At 37.5% G+C, this 17,185-nt stretch overlaps 2 protein-coding genes across 2 annotated transcripts in view; one reads left to right on the top strand and one right to left on the bottom strand.

Annotated features, from left to right (window-relative positions):
* Nucleotides 1-97: 97 nt before the first annotated feature.
* LOC147295753 (glutaredoxin-like protein) lies at nt 98-6,400 on the bottom strand. Its single transcript, XM_086232855.1, has 6 exons — nt 5,026-6,400; nt 2,353-2,408; nt 2,028-2,258; nt 1,355-1,646; nt 865-1,061; nt 98-698 (listed from the first exon to the last, which is right to left on the bottom strand). Exons 1-6 carry the CDS (start codon nt 6,208-6,210, stop codon nt 545-547), a joined length of 2,115 nt encoding a protein of 704 aa, XP_086088981.1. The 5' UTR covers nt 6,211-6,400; the 3' UTR covers nt 98-544.
* An 8,525-nt stretch (nt 6,401-14,925) lies between these two features.
* PSKR1 (phytosulfokin receptor 1) overlaps nt 14,926-17,185 on the top strand; it is a 3,172-nt gene continuing 912 nt past the window's right edge. The window contains 3 exon segments of the mRNA XM_086231281.1: nt 14,926-15,070; nt 15,209-16,898; nt 16,900-17,182. Of these exon segments, the coding sequence (XP_086087407.1) occupies nt 15,346-16,898; nt 16,900-17,182 (1,836 nt within the window). The 5' untranslated portion in view covers nt 14,926-15,070; nt 15,209-15,345.

Raw genomic sequence — 17,185 nt, 5'->3', positions numbered from 1 at the left:
TTTTTATGTAGGGGCAAAATGGGCAAAAAAGGGTAAAAAATTAATGGGGTGGTGAACTCAGCATTTTTGGCTGGTGGGAATAGCCCCCCCCATAGAATATTTAGAGGCAAAAATTTGAGGGGTGTAGGGAAAGAAGATTGGAGGTTACATTTACAAGCCCACTAGAACAAATGCTTTCTGCTGGACCCAAAACTAGCCTTGCATTGCTGTCCAAAGGCCGCAAAGCTGAATACATAGCAATAACTTACAAGGCATATAGTTACACACTTTTTATCACAAAAAACTGAATACAACACATAAAGTGTTGCTGGATCCCAATTACATTGCTTCTCTCTTTTGAACGATCAGCTCAATATTCCATAACACTCCCCGTCCCCCCCTTTTTTCTCTTTGCAACAAAGGTTCACAAAACATTTAAATCAATAATTCCTCTATTTCTCTTTCCAAAATTGAGGTATTATATACAATATATCTGCCTTGCCAATCAATGCAAGTTAACATTTCAGATAAGTTTCAGTTTAAACAATGGCACCATATGGGGTTGTCAAGAGTTCATGGACCAGTCATAGTTCTGGTATGCGATGCTTATAGGTCCTCCATCACCCAAAAGATGTGTCAAAAGACCTGCTCTGGTTGCATCCAAGTAATTGAGGATCCACCTTACAATTTCTTTTTCTTGTCCAAAATCACCATTGAACCTGCACAAGTTTTTTTTTATACAAAGTAAAGCTTGTTAGTATTATAGGTTCTGCATCATGACATATGATCATGTGGATAATATATGAAGAAAATAACACATACACAGCAGCATTGTCTAACCATTATAATTGCTTACAAAGGTTAACGACCTGGATCACTACTCACCATTTCATAATTTGGGTGAGATACACAGTCCTCTTCTCCAAGTCCACCTCCATTCCGCCACTTTGAAAGAACTCTCTTGCTGCACATCTTAGTTCAGCTTCGACTCCTTCAGGTGAAAAGAACCTTACCGTTGGGCTTGACCTTGCCCCGTTGCAGAGTCCAAAGTGAATTAATGGATTCACTTTAGCGCAAGCAAGCTGGATTTTATTGGATGAGAATGGAACTTATTAGTGCTCTTGTCCATGCTCCATATACAATATGTATGCAAACAAAAAAATGCAACACGTTTTCTTGCAGGGATATGGCTGTTGGAAGTTTCAAACTATCTTGTCCTCCAACCACCAACAAGAACTTTCAAAACTCTCGATTAAGAAATAGAATGTGATCAAACTCTTTGATGATGCAAGTGCAAGCAAATTTATTCTTGTACTGTTATATTGTCCAAGGCCTGGGGGATAAGAAAGAAGAATCAATCAATTAAGTTGTTTACCTCTGTACGTTTGTCTCCATTGCCAAAGGGCTTGACCAAGGAATAAGGAGGTCTCCGGTTGTTTCTAAGGATCCCATTTTGGATGGTACTAAGGGAATAAGGATGGCCTCCAACTAAATACTGAAAGTCAGAAAAGAAGGACCTCCTATCGATTACACCTTGTGGACACCCTACCCTGATAACTGCATGGATGACCATGGCATTGTAGAGGTTCAAGAAGAAGGCTAGCTTCTCATCCTGCGACAGTTGAAGAAGGTTTACTCGGTGAAGTTCTTGAACCAAAATTATGTACCTGCATTTAGGAAAAGGAAGGAATCAACTTAAAACAGAAGCTCCCATGATTGAGACTGCAGATGAAACACATAATAAGTAAGAATATTTTATCAATAGTCTAGGCTCTCAAAATTTTCATTATGGCAACTGACACCAACCCAACTATTTCCTTCAAAGAGGAAACTACTTCATCATATTTCGATTAGTAGAGATATGCAATGTGAAACAAAATTGGGGGAACTGTCCTTGCATATAGCTTACTAGTTACTAGTGAATAGCTTATCTATCTAATTGAATCAGAATAGTAAACTGTTTATAGCATAGTCAGTGAAATTAAATTAGACATACACATGAAAGTCAAGAACAAAGTAAATCCAAGAAAAATACTAACTGATCTTACCTTCGAAATTCCTCACTATTGCTTATGCCAATGTAATCAAGATGGCGCCTGTCATCTGAGGCATAGGACTCGAGTATGGCAGACATGATCTTGGTGAGCCTTTGACCAACTTTAGCTGCAGTCTTGGGCTCACCATTATTTATAGATCCTCGGAAATTAAAGCACTTGGGAATAAAGGGTTCGTGCTCAAGGAAACGATAAAAATGGTTTCCATCTTCAAAATCATTTTCCCTACACAAATACAAAAGGAGCAAACGGGGATTAATTGATGAAATCATATCTTAATGTCTTTAGTTTCAGTTGGTGCAAGAGATCATTATCTCACCCAAAGACATGATGAATGAAGTGCTTCCTGGCCAACTGCCTTCCAATCTCAACTGCCTGCATGTTTAGTAAATTGTAATATACAATTCATTAGCATCCACGCTGGACAGAAAACTTTTAGTTGTAGATAGAGCTTTTGTTTTTAAGAGAAATTAATGATTCACATGACAGCAGTCAAAACACAGATATAGACCACAAGGTCCACAATACTACTACACAAAGATGTAGCAGTAAAAAGAACGAACAAGATGCTTCTAAGATTGTAGGACTTAAACCCTTCAAATTCTTGATGGTTAAAATGAACATAATTAATGATTATAGTTTGATACTTCGTCAATATCCAATTTTCTGAGGTCACATCACTTTTTCATTCTTCACTAAAGAGAAAAAGTGCAATAACTGTGTTATGCCTCATATGTATCTAAACATGGACTGAAAAGATTCAACGACTCGTTCAAAATTTTGGCTATCCAACTTGGATAAGATGGAATTATTCCCAACTTAGTGAAGAAGTCAACAACCAAATTAAAATTTATAAATTTCCAATTCCAAATATAATTTATTGTTTTCTTTTAAGAAAAAAAAGTGATTATCTGTCATAATTAATATAGTAGTAGTTTTGAAAGCGTGTTTAAATTTCTAGCAATTAATGTGAAATATGTTGATATATTCAACACGGATCCTGATCCGGATCCTCTCCTAAGCTAGTTAATCTCCTAACCTATCTAAGCTTTTAATTATAAAGTGTCATGTGCCCATTATAAGATCCAACGATTTACAATAATTTTGAGATTTTCTTTTTTTCTTAATTTTTTGATGGCAAATGTCATCTCCTTCCTTATTGCCACTGTCCACTCATCTCCTTTTCCATCTTGTCATCTGCAATACCTCTCTCTTAAACCTAAATATTGTTCATCTGAGATTTAAACAATGAAAAACGAAAGAATGATTTAATCTAAAATCTCTCTCCATTTAGACTTTTGATGAATGGAGAATAAAATCTCTTTTAGTTTTTTTCTTCATCTAATTAACCCATGTTGAAGTGGGTGTGCTAACATTAAAAATTGAAAAATCATAACCTGATAAAGAACTCAATTTTGAAAGGTTAAAGTTTTTTCCCAATTCTTTTTCAATATCTCTTGCAGTGCTTCAGCCACCTCCTCAATTCCTTAGCTTTTTTATTTATTTATTTTTTCTTTTGGGGTTACAAACTTACAACTCTCTATTTCCAGCAGTTTCATCAACAACATTCCATTAAATTAATTTAGGCTTGTACTAATGAGTGACAGTCCTGCACCATTCATTGTCTCTCATGTTCCTCCCTTTCTTGCTTGACAAATCATATATTGAAAGACTAAATGTTAGAATTTATAGAATTGGGAGAGGTCAAAGGACTTTGCATAGGATCAAAGGAGAGAGAACTGAAGAGGAGAGAGTCAAGAGAGAAAAAGTGAGTTAACTATGGCAGCCAAGGCTCTATGCAGGGCCGAAATTATGAGAAAAAAAGGAAGTCTCAGAGCCATTATACTCTTGTTTTTTATTTTTTATGAAGTTATACAAATTAAATGAGAGATAAATGCTTAATTTTATTTTGAACCATAGGATTTTAGAATGTACATATGACACTTTATAATTAAAAGCTTAGATGAATTAGGAGATTAACTAGGAGAGGATTCATTCAACACTGGAAATTCCTATATGCAAATCTGGGAAAGGATCAAATTTGGGGCCCGAAGAGCCCCAGAAATTGCGATGTCAAACACATTACGCGTTTACTTTGTCGCGAGATCGGTGGGAAGGAGCCAAACAACAGACTCAGCGTGTGTGACTGTGTTCTACATCATAATCAATGGGACCCCACCAAGGTTCAAACATCCATTGATGGCGTCCCGACCTTTCTTGCTTTCTAAGCAATCGTTTCAACACGTTGGATACAAAACCAGCCGTTTTAAGCAATCATTTCAACACGTTGGTTACAAAACCAGCAGTTCTAAGCAATCATTTCAACACGTTGGCTACAAAACCAGTAGTTCTAAGCAATCATTTCAACCACTTGTCTTCATACACTTAATAACTAATTATCCTCTACTTTATTCAACATGTGATGTGAGCTTAAATAAAATTAGACTAAATTACTAAAGTCAATGAAACAAATATACAAGTATAGGCAAGTAGGTTTGGATTGGTAACCAATATTATGCAATTAGATAAAATGTTAATTAATTAGTTTATTGATTATATGGTATTTGTATTAAATATTAATTAATTATATCGCCTGCATGCCTATCATCATTGATGTTGGCTACTTGGCTATGGTCTTCTATTTTATTCCAGACGCCAAGTAAGTGCCTAGGTTTATCCGAAAAGACAATAAGGCATTAAGGCCCAGTGGCCCACTATCGCTGAATTCTTTATGAGTTGCTTCCTACTGATATTTTTTATTGTTTCGTAAGCAGTAGGCTACCGCTGGTCAGCGACTTGATAGTCGATACGCAGCAACTAATTCAAGTAACACGCAGCACACTGTAACCAAATGGTCCCGCGGACTGCACGATACGATTCATTTGATTTTTATAAAAAACTAGAGGACATGAAGCCGCGAGTCCAGTTCTTATAGTGGACCGCCACACAGACAATAACGAACAAAAAAGATTTGGTCGAGTGAGGTCCGTACCTTTTTACGTCCACAGTCCAAGTTCTGAATGAGGACCTCTACCATCTCACTCCCGGCGAAGCAATTTTTGACGATCTTCATCTTCATCAGACGGTCCTGAATGGGCAATCTCAGCCTCAAAACGCGAACAATCCCGATCATCTGGTCCGTCGATTCCTGCTCCTCCTCAAGATCATCGAAGCCGTACACGGGCGGCGCAGGCGCGTCGTCGGGACACTTGGGCCCGAGCATCTCCTTCAACCTCTGGTCAAATCCGCCACTGTTCCTCAACGAGTTGAGCGCCACCAAACCCCCAAACAGCTTCTCGTTGAAGAACATCTGAGGCACGGACTTCGTCCCTGTCCTCTCTACGAGCTCTCTCTCTCGCTCCGGGTACACGTCGACGTTGATCTCCACGAATCTCAGTCCCTTCTCTCTGAAAAACCTTCGCACTGCCGTGCAGTCCCTGCAATTCGACCGAGAGTAGAAGCTTATTCGACCTTTGAATGGTTGCTGTAAATGTTCCTCGAGCTCGCTCTTGAGCTTCACGGTCACTTTGAGACCGGAGAGATTGAACTCGGTCACGTCCGCCTTCGATTTCGGATACTCTTCGGCGTCGTTGTTGTTCTCCTTCAGCGACGATAGTCTCTTCACGAACGCCGCGGATAAATTGATGCTTCTCTCTCGGATGAACTTCCCAATCTCCGGCATAGCGACTGCGAATTTCTGGTTAGTCGAAACGTTGTCGTCTGGCGATGACGGCGGAGGAGCGGTATATAGGCCAGGCGGTGCCTCTGGCTTTGGGAGCTTTTCATGAGGTCGGAGGATCCCAACGTCTCCCATTGCATCGGGCGAAACGGGTGATTTGACGTGCTCGGGGTTTTCGGGCGAAACGGTTAGAAACTCGTCCGACTTTTCGGTCATCGAGGAGGGCGAAACGTCGTCGTGGCGGTCTTCGATGTGAGCATCTCCATTAACCGCAATATAAATCTCCGAAAATCCTCCCTCCCTCTCCTCCTCATTTTTCAGTTTTGGTTCAGCGCAGTCGTCGGAGGCTGAATTTGAATTTGAATTCTTTTCGTCAACAAAATTTCCGTCTATTTTCTCGCACTTTCTGGGGCTTTCTGAGAAAACCCAATTTTCCGGCGCCTCATTTGTTTTCCCGGCGGCTACATTATTTTCGAGTCCTTTGTTGGAGGAATCCATAGGCTTGTTTTGTTGCCTTAGGAAATAGTAATTGTTTTCTGTTTTTTGTTTTAGAAGAAGAGAAGAAGAAAAACAGAAAACCCTAAGGCGACGGAGCCATAAAAGTGGGGAGAGGGAGAGGGAGAGGGGACAAAAGAGAAGCGAAGAAAGCAAAGGGAATGGGATGGGGTTTGAGAGGGGACGATGGAATCGGAGAGAGGTTTTATGGAGGAAATGGCAGAGGTTTATGGAATAATAATAAATTAATATTTTGCAAGACAAGAAGAGGTCAAATACGTCCAGAGATTTGGAGTCTTTTGGTTCAGATACTGGGTCGCCGGCCCAATCTAATAAATATCTTGGGTCCCACTTAAACCGTAATATATGAGTTTGAAAATTTTGGAATTTTGGATTGGTGTTTGGGGGTAACTACCATAATGCCCCCACTCTGGCTCCTAAGTCTGAAAGTCAGATCTGCTGCTGCTGGTAGCCTTGTTTGTACATTTGTATGTGAATCATAGGGGTTGGCAGGCAGGCCATTTATGTAAATGCAGCAGGGGATCGTTATTCGTTAGGATTGCCGTTAATCTAGGTTCATAATCGTGATTAGAAAGCATCGAGGTGTGTCCGAGACTGGTTCAGTTGACACGTCAAGAGTCCAAGCGGCACCCTAGAACAGGTCCACATAATAACTTCCTGACCTTAAATCCTTGGTTTTGGTTTTGACTTTTCAATTTGACTTTGGACTTTCTTATGATACATTTTGGCTGATTCAGCATTCAATTTCAAGATAATAACTTAATAAGTTTTGTGGCCTGCTGAGCTAATAAATCTGCAAATGGTTTGGATATTTGTCAAATGTTCAATGAACTAATATTAACTAATTTTAGAAAGGTTTCAAATTTGAATTTCAAAAAACAGAAATGTAATCTATTGAAGCATTAATCAATTAATCCAAATTCAAGTTATTATGTACATCAATGGGAAGCGTTATTTGCACGTACAATAAAGCATGACTATGCACTTACTATAATAACATCATTATGGCAATTTTATTTGCACTCATGCGAATAGCACTGCCTTATATGGATTTTTTATTTTTTTTATTTTATAGAGAAAGTAAATTATGCTTGTTACCTAATACATGAAAACATTATTAGGCATGATGGAGAAATAATTTATTGATATAAAACCTTTTGAAAAGCTACTGTTGTTGGAATTGTTCTGGCCCAAAAAGAAGAGTGGTTTTAAGTTCCAATTGTTCTGGATGATATTGGGCCAAATCCAAGTCCAATTTTTACACAAGATTTGGATTTGGGCTCTCCAAATTCAAATCCACTCAGCTCAAATCACTCAATCCAAAGGGGCAATGACCATATATAGCCCAGATGGATATTAGATATGATCTTAAGTCCCAATAACCTGATGGTTTTTTTTATTTTCAAGTTTTGGTGGACCTGGGCTAACCAGGAGCTACCATACGATCTAAACTGTAAACAAGAAGAGCCAAGTAGTTTCAAGCCCAGGTAATTTGCCAAAAAAAAAAAAAAGTTTCAAGCCCAGGTCCAATATCCCATTGCATACATAAACAAGTATGGGTCGATTCTCTATATATAACTCTATATATGATTGGTGAGAAGATGAGGAAACTTTCTTACAGATTACCCTTCTCCATGAACATGGTAGATAATATAGATTATTTAGTTTGGAAATCATCGATCATTTAACGATTTGCCACATGGCATTCCACAATGCCACGTCGTTTAAATCCGGTCGGCCAACTGGAAGGTAACTTGTAGTGGGTGATCAACTTTTAATCTTCACTGTAAATTAAATAAAGAGATAATATTATATATATACATATTATGAGTTGGTTGTAGTAATTAATTGATTAGTGCTCCATGCATCATGAGGGATTGAGAATTGAGGAGGGCAGAAGGCCACGTAGCTAGGAATGTAGGATTTACATGCATTATCGATCTCCATCCCATCTAGCTTGGATCGATAATGGGATATAATCCTATATAATTGGGATGTGGATGTTGCCATTTGTTTCCCACAACATAACCCACTAGGCACTAGCTAGTCTTGGATCGAAGTTTATTTAAGTAGTCAAACATGTATATTGGTAGGTACACTTATGACATGTTACCTGTGCTGTCCTCAGGAGCGGGTCTACAGTGGGGGTCAATGGGGTCACTGACCCCATGAACCTAGAAATGCTTGGTTTGATAAAAATTCTTGACCTCATGAATAAACCAAGACTCTTGGTGGTAGCCATGGCTGACAGGGGCAAAAATAGGAAGAACCAGAACAGTCTGAACATAGGAAGGGAAAGGCTGAATTTGCAACACGTGAGATGCATCATACATATGGGCTTTTAAAAAAAAAATTCTAAATTTGCCAAAACGACGTCGTTTTGGCAAATTAATTAAACAAACTAGTGAAATTTGAACCTCTGCCCCTGCGCACAGACCTGAACCCCTGCTGCCCTGCTGGCTCTCCATTACCAGTCTCCACCATTGTTAATCTTTGACATCTTAATCTTGCCCCCATAATAGTTAATTTCTGGATCCGCCACTGGCTATCCTTATCAGTGGGGAAGAACATCCATGAATTTGTTTCTTTTTTTTTGGTCTAAAACATTCATGAATTTTAAGGGGTCGGGTAATGCATGGCTGTTAATTTGCCTAATATTTCTTCTTCGGATGATAGCTAGCTACCTAGATAGGCATCCACGTCGAGTCTTATATACTTAACATGGACCATTCTCATCTATATCATGACACCATCGATTTTATGATTCACATTTCAGCAGAATCAACTATAGGAAATGAAAAATGCAAGACTTTTAAGTAAGATTAATATGAATTAATTAATATTTTGGTGGACAAACTAGTGCTGCAGACCCTAATTAAACTACATGCAGGCATTGGTATATATGTATTTTTTTAAGGATATTATTATTTTCGTCTTTTTATCAAGAGAGTTTAAAGAGTGGAATTTGAATTCATGATATATCTTGAGTACTATAGGAGTTACAAACCCCAACTATGAATATAATTAAAAAGTAATTAGTTAGTGGCAAAAAGAAGGGAAGGATATTAATTTGAAAGAGCGCCAGGCATATGGAATCATGCAAGTAGTTCAAGATTATCACAAGACAAAAATGAACTGATTTGATTAGAGGGCAATTAATAGTAAAGAAGGATACATGTGTCCTAGCCCTTTAATTAAGTATGATATGAGACATGTGAGTTGTTGCCAAGAGAAATCATACATGTGATTATCTTCAAAATAGGATACATGTGTTCAGGGATCCATGGAGACAAATTCAATTTTTGTAGTTGATAAAAAAAATAAGAGGAAATTATCAATTTGGTCCACTAATTGTTTACTTTGTCTCGATTTGGTCCACACTTTTTTTTTGTCATTTTGATCCATGAACTATCTGATGATTGTTATTTTGGTCCATTATGTTAAAATGTCATAAACATACGTTAAATAGAGGGGCAAAATGATATATTTTGTCCTATGTTTTCCAATTTTTCTACTTAATTTTGATCAAACTTTTAACCTATCAAATCTCAACCAAATTCAACAATCTTATACTAATTTTGAAGTTATAAATATCCTCTTTACAACCATATAAAAAACATTCAGAACAGAGCTATAAAACTCGAGATAAATGATCATAAAGTAGACTACCCGAAACTTCTTCCAACTTCAATTTCCTTTGAGTTTAACACCTCAAATCAATTTTTTAGGCTACTAAAAACATGTTTAAAGTCTTTCAATCTATCACCCAACCTCAAACCAACTTAGAAATCAAAATCTCAATTAAGAACATAAAACTGAAAAACTGAAAAACTGAAAAATTAATAAGTACACCCTAACCCGAATTCTTCTCCGATTCTCATTCATTTTCTAAGTTATTTGAGTCGCAATGCATGCATGGTTTCACACTACTGCGGCGTGACCGCGTGAGCCGACTGTGATATAAATTTTAGGTTTATTATATATGTCAACAAAATACGACAAAGTTACGTACGAATGTATGATCACTTAATCTGGAACTTCAATGGTTAATGTAGAGTCAACTGTTGCCTCCTTCTGTGGGCCACCACAAGATCCTCCATAGCTGGGACCCCTGTGTTTGAACTACGAACCCAAATGTTATATATATGTGACTATGTCCCTATCTGCTGCTTATATTTGACTATATATTAATTCTCTTGTTGTCAGTTTGTATCATTGTACGTATGTTTGTCTATTGAAAATTCGAGAATGAGAGATTTGAGACATACATATTTGACTATTCCCATTAAAACACGAGTCTCAAATTTTCGCTAGCTCATGACTTCACCATTATTTTTATTGAGAATAACTTTCACGTAACACGTACACTTCCTGTTACATAAGAATTATTATTCTTATCATATTTATTTAATTATCAGAATTACTAATAAGTACTGATTATCAGATTAATTAATGCATTCTGTTTATTGCCAAGCAATAAATAAGAATGGTTAATCGTATGCTGTATCATGGAATATTGGGTTGTTTTCTTCTCTTTTCAAAGCCGCGTTTCCAGCCGAAAGCTCGTGGTGTTGATTTTGGTTCATTAAAAAAACCCTAAAAAAGAAAGAAGACGTTTGATTAGCATATAAAACGGTGGAATATTATACAAGGCAACCAAATTACAGGGATTGGGGTTGTTGTTCTCAATTCCATTGATTGATTTGAGGTGAGCCACCGTAATTGATGTACATATATACAAAGAAAATAAAGAATATATTTATATATGAAAATTAGTTCAAAATTCATATGGATTTACGTTTACCAGCAAAAGAGGAAAAGAATTGAAACTAAGTTAAATGGATTATAAAATTATAAATGACTTCCAACTTTATGACTGTTACCATATCAAAGTTTGCTTTCCAATCCTGGTTGTTTGACGTATCCAATTTGTCCAAAGTATACACATTCTTATAACCATTGTTGCATATATATATATATACAGGCTCCTTCTGTTGAGGTATACCACAACTTATTTATGTTGAGGTATACCTTGTTGGGGCCCACACGAGTCCTTTTGTGTCGATCTGAACCGTTCAATTTTTACATCTCCATAGATAGATCATCCTTGCAAAAAATTAGCCAAATCGGAAATCATTTGCCTATCTAACTTTGATCAAATAAATGGACGAACCAAATATTTTCGATAAAACCGTCCATTTGTTTTATCAAAGTTAGATAGGCAAATGATTTCCGATTTGGCTAATTTTTTGCAAGGATGATCTATCAATGAAGATGATCCTTGCGAACGGTTCGGATCGACACAAAAGGACTCGTGTGGGCCCCAACAAGGTCATACCTCAACATAAATAAGTTGAGGTATACCTCAACAGAAGGAGCCTGTATATATATATATATATATACAGACTCCTTCTGTTGAGGTATACCTCAACTTATTTATGTTGAGGTATACCCTATTGAGGCCCACACGAGTCGTTTTGTGTCAATCCGAACCATTCATTTTTTACATCTCTATTGATAGATCATCCTTGCAAAAAATTAGCCAAATCGGAAATCATTTGCCTATCTAACTTTGATCAAATAAATGGACGAACAAAATATTTTCGATGAAACCGTTCATTTGTTTTATCAAAGTTAGATAGACAAATGATTTCAGATTTGACTAATATTTTGCAAGGATGATCTATCAATGAAGATGATCCTTGCGAACGGTTCGGATCGTCACAAAACGACTCGTGTGGGCCCCAACAAAGTCATACCTCAACATAAATAAGTTGAGGTATACCTCAATAGAAGGAGCCTGTATACAGACTCCTTCTATTGAGGTATACCTCAACTTATTTATGTTGAGGTATACCCTATTGAGGCCCACACAAGTCGTTTTGTGTCAATCTGAACCATTCATTTTTTACATCTCTATTGATAGATCATCCTTGCAAAAAATTAGCCAAATCGGAAATCATTTGCCTATCTAACTTTGATCAAATAAATGGACGAACAAAATATTTTCGATGAAACCGTTCATTTATAGGGTGTCCCTTCACCTTGTTTTTTATTTATTTTTACTTGTTTTTTGTCGAAAAAATAAATTACCTCATTCTCTATTTTTAGATTGCATTATTTAAAATGTAAACTAGATCACACATTTTTCTCTTTTTAATTAGTTATATTTACAAAAAATGTTGGATCACTGTTGTTGTATTATATATCTTTCTAACCTTGTTGTTGTGATTGAATATTACTTATTATTATTGTTACTATATAGGAGAATCGTTAATTAGTAGCTAGAGCCCAGTCTCCGGCTATATATATCACTGTTGGTCTATAATTTCAACTGTACGTGGTTTGTACACGGCAGGCGAATTGATAGCCACTATTTTTCAACTATTGTCCGATTTCTTTAAAACTGCATGTGGACATGGATTTGGACAATGGGTCATCGTCCAATCGTCCATAGTGATTTATAGTACGTTGACATTGGAGTTCTCTAGCTAGCTAGTTCAAATTTGAATTAATTCTTCACCTAACCTAAAGAAGAAATGAAAGTGTATATATATATATATATATATATATATATATATTCAAGACATTTCAGTTCATATTCACGAAAAAACTTGTTAATTTAATGTAGTCAAACCGAATAGCACAAACTTTATTGAGTGTGGAATATAGTATACTTAATTGGTTGAGCTTTGAGAATTGAAGGTAAATCTCATTCAACTATGAACTATAAAGTTATATACTCAGTGTCTCCATCTTTGATTATGTCATGGATGATTTCTACTTTCTCTCTCTCTCTTTTTGTGTGTTTTCTCTTACAACAAGATTTGAAAATGGTTTTATCATTTGAGCTTCGTCTTAAATCTAGATGTACATAAAATTGTGACAAAGTAAATTGATCTAGTAATATTTTTCGGTTCAAAGTTTGAATAGTTTCTCTAAAAAAAATTATATAAATGAAGATGGAGTGTAATTTAATTTGTTGCCATTTTCCAAGTCTAAAAAAATAGAAATGGAGTGCCAAGGATATAATTAAAAAAAAAAGCTATATGTTAGGCAACCTCAAGTGCCCAACTGTGAAATTTGATAAAGGCGGACCACGCTCAGGCTGAAACCAGCATAGCTTATAAGACCGAATGCACGTGTCACAACCTACTTGTTGACTTCTCTCCCACTCTTGCTGTCCAAATATAACGGGGTTGTATTCAATTGGGATTCTAATAGATTTTAAAAGAATTTAAAAATTCATAAAAATATAAGTGTATTCAATTCAGAATTTTAAAAATTTCATAAAAATTCAGGTGTATTCAATTTAGAATTTTAAGAATTTCATAGAAATTTAGATGTATTCAATCTCTCATGGATTTTAAAGGATTTCATTAAGTGGTGGATTTTGAACATAAAACAAAGGCCATGAGAATTTCAACATTTTTCTCTTAGATTTTGATAGATTTTATGGAATTCCATAAGAATCCATATAATTTATGAAATCTGCAGGAGTCTATAACTCTTTTAAAATCCATTAAAATTAGGAGTTGGTTTGAAAACCGACCGAACCAACTCGAACCAAACCAAAAAAATTGGTTGGTGACCAAAAATCGAACCGAACTGACCATCCCTTATGGTCGGTTCGGTTTTGAACTTCAGAAAACCAAACTAACAGAATCGAACTGAAGGCTAATTGAAAATGACGTCGTTTTGCTATTTTTCTATTTATTTCCCTTAACTCCCCTGCGTTTCACTCTCTCACCCAGTCACCCTCAGACCCTCTCATTCTCTCAAGTGTCACCGAGACCGACTCTCCCTTTCTTATCCCCTGTGAGTGCGACTGTGCGAGCCCGAGCTGCCGCTTGTCGATTGTCTCCTTCACTCACTCACACACACACACACTCTCTCTCTCTCTCTCTCTCTCTCTCTCCCTCCCTCCCTCTCCCTTTCCTTCTCTCATTCTCCATTTCTCTCTCAAATCGAAATCAGTGAAACCTACCCCCCCAAATTGTTTGTCTCACTCATTCCCTCTCTCCCTTATATGAGAACTGGGTTTTCGCAGAGAGCGAGGTAAAGGTCCTTCTTAGATTTGGGAGAGAAAAGCGCAGTTGCAGTTGCAAATATGATGGTGTGGATCTCAAGCAGAAGGCATCCATCCCAAACTGTGTACGATTTAGAGGCTGATCGAAAACTCGTGGAAACTGCGGAGAGCATGCACGCATCTCGATTCTCGAGGAGTCATCAAGGAGATGATGTTGGCTATGCATCCTTCCGGAAAGGCCTGCAGATCCATCACCGTCCCACACTCGCAAGTGATTCCTCCTCCTCCTTCTTTATCTCCACCACCGACAACTTGTCTCCTTGCCTGCCCTTTTTAGCTCCTCTTAACCGAGTAAATCGATCGAACCGAACTGTTGAGATTAGGTTTTGTTTGATTTGGTTGTGAATAATTTTAGTGGTAGAACCAAATCAAATCGAACCAATTCCTTGTAATCGGTTCAGTTCACAGTTTAGCTCTAAAACCGAGCCAAATCGAACCCACCCCCGATTAAAATCTCAATTGAATACACTCTTACACCACTTTCTTTCTTTGGAACCTAACCGGCTTCTTCCGGTCACCACCTACAGTCGGTTACCACTTTACCAGAGTTCACATAAAAAAACTGACCACAATACAATAGCCTCGCAGCCCAAATTGAACAGAAAATCGCTAACAACTGCAAAAGAGAAACGCATACAGCTTTCATTCATTCTTTGATTGATTCATACCAGAAAGAGTATTTGAAGTGAAAGACTCAAAGCCAACCTCTCTCTCTCTCTCTCTCTCTCTCTCTTCCATTCTTCTATCTGACAGGTCTGTCCTTTTCTTTTTCCTTCTCATTTGTTCTTCCTTTGTTTTTATGCTTCACATACAAGTATACAACAAAACCCATTATTTGTTTTTGCTTAATTTGATTTTGATTTTTTGTTTACCCCCTTGTATGTGCTTCAGTTCTGATGTTTGATACAAGAAGACCCAGTTCAGAAATCGTGCTTCTTGACAAGGGTTTTGCTGCTACTTGATTGTACATTCCTTATCTCTTCCATTTATTTCTCTCTGTTCCCCAACTGTGGGTGTGTTTCTCTGATATGGGTGTTCAAGATTTCTGGGTGGTCATCATTGTTATTGGATTTTGCTTCCAAGCTCGGGTTTTGAGCTCTCAGAACCTGACATGCAATCCAAATGATTTGAAAGCATTGGGGGATTTCAAGAAAGGTCTGGAAACTGTGATTGATAGGTGGGGAGACAATTTCTCGTCTGATTGCTGTAAATGGGCAGGCATCACTTGCAAGTCTTCATCCTCTCTTGGATTGAACCATTCTATTGATACCTATAGAGTGGTTAAGTTGGAGCTTCCAAATAAAAGATTGGTGGGCAATGTCTCTGAATCTTTAGGCACTTTGTACCAGCTTAGAGCCCTCAACCTCTCTCATAATTTCCTCAAAGGCTCGCTTCCAGTTTCGCTGTTCCATTTGCCAAATTTAGAGCTCTTAGACTTGAGCTCTAATGACTTTTCTGGCCCCATTCCAGTTGATATTGATTTACCTTTAATCCAGTCCCTTGACATGTCTCAAAACTTTTTGAATGGTTCCCTTCCACCTAGCATATGTGACAATTCTACTCAGCTTCGGGTACTGAAATTGGCTGTGAACTACTTCTCTGGTAATATCCCACCAGGTCTCGGCAATTGTAGTTTCTTGGAGGACCTCTGTCTGGGCATGAATTATCTCACAGGTGGTGTACCTGAAGGTATATTTCAGCTGCAAAAACTAACCCGATTGAACCTTCAAGATAACAAGCTTTCTGGGCCGCTGAGCAAAGAAGTTGGTAACCTCAACCTTGTTCGTTTGGATATCTCGTCTAATTTGTTTTCAGGATTTATCCCAGATGTTTTCCACAGCCTTGAAAGATTAAAGTATTTTGTTGCTCATTCAAATAATTTTAGTGGTCTGATACCCCCTTCCTTGTCAAGTTCCCCAACTCTTTCTTTGCTTAATGTGAGAAACAATTCATTGGAGGGTTCAATTGATCTTAATTGTTCAGCAATGACTAGTTTGGCCTCTCTTGATCTAGGTTCTAACCGGCTTGATGGGCCCATTCCTTCCAATCTTCCCTCTTGTCGACATTTGAATAATATAAATCTTGCCCGGAACAACTTAAGAGGCCAAATACCAGAAAGCTTCAAGAATTTTCATAGTCTCTCTTACCTCTCACTCTCAAATTCCAGCATTTATAATCTTTCATCTGCCCTTAAAATTTTACAAAATTGTCAGAACCTAACTACTTTGGTTCTCACCTGGAACTTCTATGGCGAAGATTTGCCTGCTGATCCAACCCTTCATTTTGAAAAGTTGAAGGTTCTCATTCTTGCAAATTGTAGGCTCACAGGTTCAATACCCCATTGGTTGAGTAAGAGCAGCAATTTGCAGTTGTTGGATTTATCGTGGAACTGCTTGGAAGGAAGAATTCCAGTCTGGTTTGGTGATTTTGGGAATCTCTTTTACTTGGACATATCAAACAATTCTTTTACTGGGGAGATACCGAGAAGTATAACTGGACTACAGGGCCTCATTAATCGCAAAATCTCAATTGAGGAGCCTTCCCCTGATTTCCCTTTTTTCCAGAAAAGGAATACCAATCTGGCCAGAGTTTGGGAACCTGAAATTGCTTCATGTTTTGGATCTGAAATGCAACAATCTATCAGGACCAATTCCGAGTAATTTATCTCGGATGACTAGCTTAGAGACCCTGGATTTGTCTCATAACAAGCTTTCAGGGATAATACCGCCTTCGTTGGTTAATCTCAGCTTTCTGTCCAAGTTTAATGTTGCAGACAATCAATTATATGGGTTGATCCCTACAGGAGGTCAGTTTTGGACCTTCCCAAATTCAAGCTTTGAAGGGAATAATCTTTGCGGCGACCATGCT

This window comes from Dryas octopetala, chromosome 2 (assembly GCF_963921425.1).
Source record: "Dryas octopetala chromosome 2, drDryOcto1.1, whole genome shotgun sequence".
In the NCBI taxonomy this organism is placed as follows: domain Eukaryota; kingdom Viridiplantae; phylum Streptophyta; class Magnoliopsida; order Rosales; family Rosaceae; genus Dryas; species Dryas octopetala.
This window is presented reverse-complemented; position numbering and strand designations above follow the sequence as displayed.

Excerpts from the sequence above, each read along its gene's own strand:
- LOC147295753 (XM_086232855.1), bottom strand. The coding sequence starts at position 6,210 with ATGGATTCCTCCAACAAAGGACTCGAAAATAATGTAGCCGCCGGGAAA. Across the intron at positions 2,409-5,025 it reads TGGACTGTGGACGTAAAAAG|GCAGTTGAGATTGGAAGGCA; the intron begins GTACGGACCTCA and ends CTAAACATGCAG. Across the intron at positions 699-864 it reads CTCACCCAAATTATGAAATG|GTTCAATGGTGATTTTGGAC; the intron begins GTGAGTAGTGAT and ends AAACTTGTGCAG.